Source organism: Lytechinus pictus, chromosome 14 (assembly GCF_037042905.1).
Source record: "Lytechinus pictus isolate F3 Inbred chromosome 14, Lp3.0, whole genome shotgun sequence".
Taxonomy (NCBI): Eukaryota; Metazoa; Echinodermata; class Echinoidea; order Temnopleuroida; family Toxopneustidae; genus Lytechinus; species Lytechinus pictus.
Window position 1 is genome coordinate 19,733,485 of NC_087258.1, and position 6,403 is coordinate 19,739,887.

General features: G+C 37.0%; 1 protein-coding gene across 1 annotated transcript; it reads left to right on the top strand.

Annotated features, from left to right (window-relative positions):
- Positions 1-2,542: 2,542 nt before the first annotated feature.
- Positions 2,543-3,673, top strand: LOC129275744 (octopamine receptor beta-2R-like). The gene has a single exon (XM_054912231.2). It carries the CDS (start codon positions 2,543-2,545, stop codon positions 3,671-3,673), a length of 1,131 nt encoding a protein of 376 aa, XP_054768206.2.
- Positions 3,674-6,403: the final 2,730 nt, after the last annotated feature.

Sequence of the window (6,403 nt, forward strand, 5' to 3'; positions counted from 1 at the left end):
GCTCTAAATGAGAAGGGCTGGCTCAAACTCTACAAAGCTATTGTACGTCCTACCCTAGAACATTGTAATCCTGCTTGGGCCCCAGTCTTAAAAAAAGATGAAGATCAACTAGAAAAGATACAGCAACGAGCGACGAGACTACTTCCCAACATTCGTCATTTAGATTACCCTGAAAGGTTGATAATTTTTGGACTCCCTATACTACTCTTTCATACAGAAGGCAAAGAGCAGAATTAATTCAAATCTTCAAAATCACAAGAGGTATTGATCGGATAGATCTGAGTAGCCTGTTCCATCTTGATGATAATAAAAGGACCAGAGGTCATAGTATGAAATTCAGGAAATACAGATGTAGATTACAGACACGGCAATATGCTTTTACAGTTAGAAGCATTAATAACTGGAATGCTTTGCCTGAAGTAGCAGTTTCTGCTAAATGCATTTAAATCTGCAATCGAGAGGCACTGGAAATCCCATCCATTAAAATATTCACCATACCAGAGACAACCCTACGTGACGAGGGACAAATAAGCTTTATAGCTTTATGTCTCTATATACATCCAAGTAAATCAAAGTAAGTAAATGAACACCGATCGAAACCCGTGGGGGGGGGGGTGATGTGCTCTTTTCAGGTGTGGGCCCGTGCTATGTACAAACCCCTCACTCTGGTTTCAAGGTAGACCAAAATGTAATGATATTCTGCAGATAATGTTAACTTATTGGTGTTCCTATTATAATTATCATCATGATTTGTTATTATCAGCATGTTATCATGGATTAACTTCATTTCAATACAATACAATATGAGTATTTATATAACGCTTTTCATAATGATTGTATCACAGCGCTTTACAAATGAGCAAAATTAAAATTGTGAAAAAATACATACAAATGAAAAAAAAGTACAAATAAATTTGAAAAAAAAAATTAATTAATAAAAATCTTGCAGTTGTAAATGGGTACTTTCGATACAAACCAAATACAATAATCTCACATCACGATTCATCAAAACAATGATTTGAACATTTTATGTATGTTTTCTTGAGTATATGTGACATTGAGTGTGTGTGAAATTAAATGACCTGTGCGCAGATACACACACGCAACCCACACCCTCTTACAAACAGTCACACCGACACTGGCGTAAAAATTGATTTTTTTTTTTTTGGGGGGGGAGGGTAATTGGTTTTAGCAATGTTCCGCGACCAAAAGAGGAGGGAGAAAAAAGAGAAGGAACCGAAGAAGGTTATTATGAAAAATAATTATGTCAGCCTTTATAATTATCATTACTTTAAACAGGTAAAAACAAATTGCCACCTCGCTTCGCTCGCTCGCAATGAATACAATTGCTTCCAATATGCCATGTTCGTCTGCACTCGTCCCATGCGCGACTGGCGTAAGGGGGGGGGGGCGGGGGCCATGGCTACCTTAAATTTCACGAACCTAAGGAAATAGCGGGGAGGAGAAAAGGAAAAATTGTAAAAAAAATTGATGTAAATAGCAATTCTAAATCTATCAAAAAAATGAATTTTTAAAAAGGTTAAAAAAAGGTCATTTCGCACGCTCGCTCATTATGCCACTGATTCAGATGCAAGAGATGCCCCCCCTCCCTCGAAAAAAGTCATATATCTCTACCAAAATATATTATAATTCTATCTTGCTGTGCAATGGTAGGCCAATCATAAATCAGACGGAAGAATGCATCATCGATGAAAAAAAATGTATGTGATTGAAGGAGATGTTAGTATAATTAAGAGCTCAAAACTCTTTAATTATATTACTAATTTCCCCATATTTTTTTAATAGTGATTATTGTAAGGCGACACCGTGGATCGATACCAACATTATTTAATTTGTCTGCAATATGATTCCAACAATATACCTTGTTGGGTAGAGAGAGAGAGAGAGAGAGGGGGGGGGGGACAGAGAGAGAGAGAGAGGAGGGGGGGGGGGGGCGCAGAGTTGTTAAAGGCGGGCTGTTCGTAACGATTTCGTAATAAAAGCTAAATATCAAATTGAAAACAAAAATTGTAAAGGACTCTTTGTATGATTCCTGTATCGACTCTCACTCAACTCGGTATACAAATAACCGTATAATTTGAAATGTTTTGTTAATGGTAAGTGTTGTATTCGTGCGACAGAGTGCGGTATGGAATATATGAACCTGAATAATTCCAGCATAAATATGAAAGACATCTATCTCTCTTGCTGACAGCAATTTTAATTGATGCCATTTTCTATTAAATGAACACGGAATGACTCAAATAAAGAAATAATGATAAAAAGAACAGTCGTACACAGAGCAGGTAAATAAAAAAAATTATCCAAAGACATCATAATTATGACATCCATGGACGAGTCACGTGCAGGTCTGGTAACGTGATTTGATCAATGAATCTGGATTCGCAAAAAGGCTTCCAATCGGAGAATGAAATTATTAGCTTTCAAAATAATGAATATAGTTTGCAAAATCACCCAAAATACAAGCGCATGCTTCAGAAATTTAGACTCAGATTTAAGCCTAAAGGATGATGACATCACCATGGAAAGTTTCAACGGAAGCAGCAGTTCCAACTCCGTTGATGAAAAGCCGGTGGACTTCATTTTCAAGGTGGTTAAAGCAGCGTTTGTGACCTTAGTGGCATTGACTGGAATCGTAGGTAATATCACCAACACAATCGTCATCCCAAGAGTTCCTGATACAACTCTTGGTCCTGCGAGCAAGGTGGTCCTCACAGCCCTGGCCATAGCCGATCTCATCGGTGCGATCATGCTTTTGAATGGACCCTTGTCGATATTCACCTACGAATGGCTCTCGAAGGATGGTAACACGTACTGTGACATAACGGGTTTCATCACGACTTTGGCTCCGGCAACCAGTGCTTCTTTTCTTTTCCTGATTAACCTTGATCGTTACATACAAATCACCCGACCGTTAACCTATCAAGTTCTTGTCACCAGAAGGAGGGCCATTGTAGCCGTGGCAATATCAGCATTCTATATCTTGATATTTCTTTCATTCTTCGTAGGAATAGCTGATGACTCCATTGACCATATCGCTTATCATCTTGGATTTTCGTTGTGTCTCGTCTCTTTTTCCGCTCCTGAATTTCTGCCGAGCACGATTGGAAGTTTTTCCGTGAGCGTCTGGCTAATCGCCTTCCTGCTCCTCGTCATGTATGCTAGGATTTTCCAAATTGCCATTCGCCATTCGGAGAAGATAAGGGCTCAGATAAACAGCACTGCTCGTCTGAGGGACGTATTGGCCGCTCAAGGCAACGACGTGGTTGATCATATTGACGGCCTGGAACATGGAGCCTCGAGGATGGGAGACGTCATCAATCAGCTGGATGTCAACCTGAACAGTGTGGCTTGTCGAAAAAGAGACAATGTCCGCAAAGCGAGGCGTGACCATGAAGGAATTCAACGAAACATCCGCAGCATGTGCATACCCCTTATCATCACCGGATGCTTTCTTGTGTCTTGGTTGCCACTTACGGTGTTGTTTACCTTTGCGTCCGCGACTGGCGCCACATTTGGTGACACGACATGGTGGACTTCGGCCGTCTTGGCTGCCTCAAACTGCAGCATCAACATGTTTGTGTACGCCTTTGGAAGAAAAGAGTACAGAAAGGCCTTTCGTAAGGTCTTCTGCAAGACATTCGTGAAGTAGATCAAGAATCTACCAGCTAAAATGTAACTAAAGTATTAATGCCACTCATAAAGATTTTGTTTAAGGGAGAATACGAGCAAATGTTTTCACCTCGAATAGGGAGTTGACAACTGCATGATTTTCTGTCTAGAAATGAGAAAAGTTATCATCTTCCCAAGGCAGGGGCTCTTTATAGAAATTCGGGGATTCTTTGAAGGTTTTGAACTAAAGGACGGCAGGGGGACTTGTCGAATTTGTGCCCAACGAAATCGTTAATCTGTGTTGTTCCCTATACCATGTATACTCATTCGCTTGTATTATGCTATGAATTTATGAAAATGTTTTATCCAGTAAGAATGAAAAGATATATTTATTTATGATTATTTTCTGATGAGACATTGAAATATTTCTTGCATTTGTCTTAATTTGTCAAAATCGATGTTGATTATACATTATTTTTGTTAATGCTCATTTTCACCGTATTTTAAGTCATTGCGTTTACATCTCAGATAAGTAATATTGTTTCAAACGCAATTGTGAATAGACAAGAAGATATATAAAGGCAACCTTTTGTGAATAGAAGACAGCAATTTGTATAGATGAAGTTATTATGTAATTATTTGTATTCTGGTGTAACATTGTCTTGTATTCTGCGTAGGGCTGTTATGTACATAATATGTAACTTATCGATTGAACTGATTGAGGAAAACAATGAAATCAAAATTACAATTCATGTACATTGTATACAGATACAATATTCCTTTCAACTCAAGTGAGTCGAAAAGAGGTGGTATCTACTAAAAACCCCTCTTTAATAATTCATTTTTATATCTGACAAAACTGCCTCTTTTGTCATTTTGTAAATATCTGTTGCTGTCAGCTGTTCTTATAGTTTCATTCACTGAGCAAAATGCCGAAAATTTCATCAAAATCGGATGACAAATAATAAAGTTATTGAAGTTTAAACCTTAGCAATATTTTGTGAAAACAGTCGTCATGAATATTCATTGGGTGGGCTGATGATGTCACATCCCCGCTTTCCGTTTTCTTATGTTATTACATAAATTCATAATCTTTTTATTATTTCATACTTGTGTGAATAACATGTCTCCCTTATAATAAAATAAGTTGCAGCAATAAATATATAATGCACTAAATCAGTTGTCAATCCATTTTTTTCTAGTTCTTGGAGGAAAAAAAATTGAATAAAAATTGAATAAATTGAATACAAAAGAACAAGTGGGGATGTGACATCATCTGCCCACCTATATATCAATATTCATGACGACTGTTTTCACAAAATATTGCTAAACTTTGAAATTCAATAACTTTGTTATTTTTCATCTGATTTTGATGAAATTTTTGGCATTTTCGTCAGTGAATTCTACTCTATTTATTAATCTATAAAATAGTTTCAGCCCGGACCATCCCTTTAAGATGTCATGGGAAGGACTTTTTGACATACAAAACTAATAAAGAGATAGAGAGACAGATATAGATAGAGATAGGGGGAGATAGACGTGATAAAGAGAGATAATAATAATAATATGTCCATTTATATAGCGCAGTTACTATGTGCATATACTCAAATGCGCTTTGATACTTGGTATCATAATTATTATTACCCCGGCCGTAGCTGAGCCGCCATATTAATAGGCGCTAAATCGTTCAAGGAATAAATCCTACCAGGTACCCATTCACCTCACCTGGGTCGAGTGCAGCACAATGTGGATAAATTTCTTGCCGAAGGTAATTACGCCATGGCTGGGATTCGAACCCACGACCCTCTGTTTCAAAGTCCGGAGACTAATCCACTGGGCCACGACGCTCCAGATAAAGGGGATGGGTGTGGGTTGTGGGTTGGTTCAAAAGAAATACAAGAGAATAAGACATCACAATGAGAAATGCTTGCAACGGGGAGCATTAAATCATATATGTATATCTTAAGATAATAATAAATAATAATAACAATAATAATGATAACAATAATAATAACACTATAGAGCTTTTATATATATATAGCGCTTAATACAATACAGTTTCTAAGCGCTTTCCAAGTTAAATTGAAGGTAAATGAAACTAGTACAACATAATAAATTCAAATAGATCCAAATTATGAATTGTAATTGTACAACATAAAGAGATTATCAATCTTTTATAACAACAAATCAATAAACGAAATACCAAGGTGATAACAGATAACTGGTCATTGCAACAGCATACTTGTTTTGTTGATTGAAAAGATTTTTTGGGTTAAATACATCGACTGTGGATGAAATCTGAATGTGGACAGGGTTATTATGTCAGAGAGCAGGGGCACATACCGAGATATGTTTAACGATTTCAAAGTCACGAAACGAGGCAAAATGAGACTTCTTTTCAGAATGATTTAACAATTGACGATCTTTGAACTTGTCACAACGTGATTCCATTTCGTCAAATGGCATGATAAAGATAAAATAAATTATTCAATTGCCAGTTTGCCTGGAGAGCCTTGTGCCGTGAGGTATATCAATAAAGGTTTAGCAATCAAGAACTCTCAACAAACTCCTGAAAAAGATAATTGTTAATGGATCATTACCATGACATGAATAGAGAAACTCGCTTCCAAAACGACGGCACTTCAATGAAATATCCATTAGGACGTGTGAGTTTTACGGCGGCGTTGCAAACCATTTTTAAAGGAAAAGTTTAATTGAAAAGTGTGAAAATTAAAATGAGGCATTGCATTAACATTTCAATGTAAGAAAG

What these genes read in the sequence shown, in the direction of transcription:
- LOC129275744 (XM_054912231.2), top strand. Translation starts at nt 2,543, where the DNA reads ATGGAAAGTTTCAACGGAAGCAGCAGTTCCAACTCCGTTGATGAAAAG.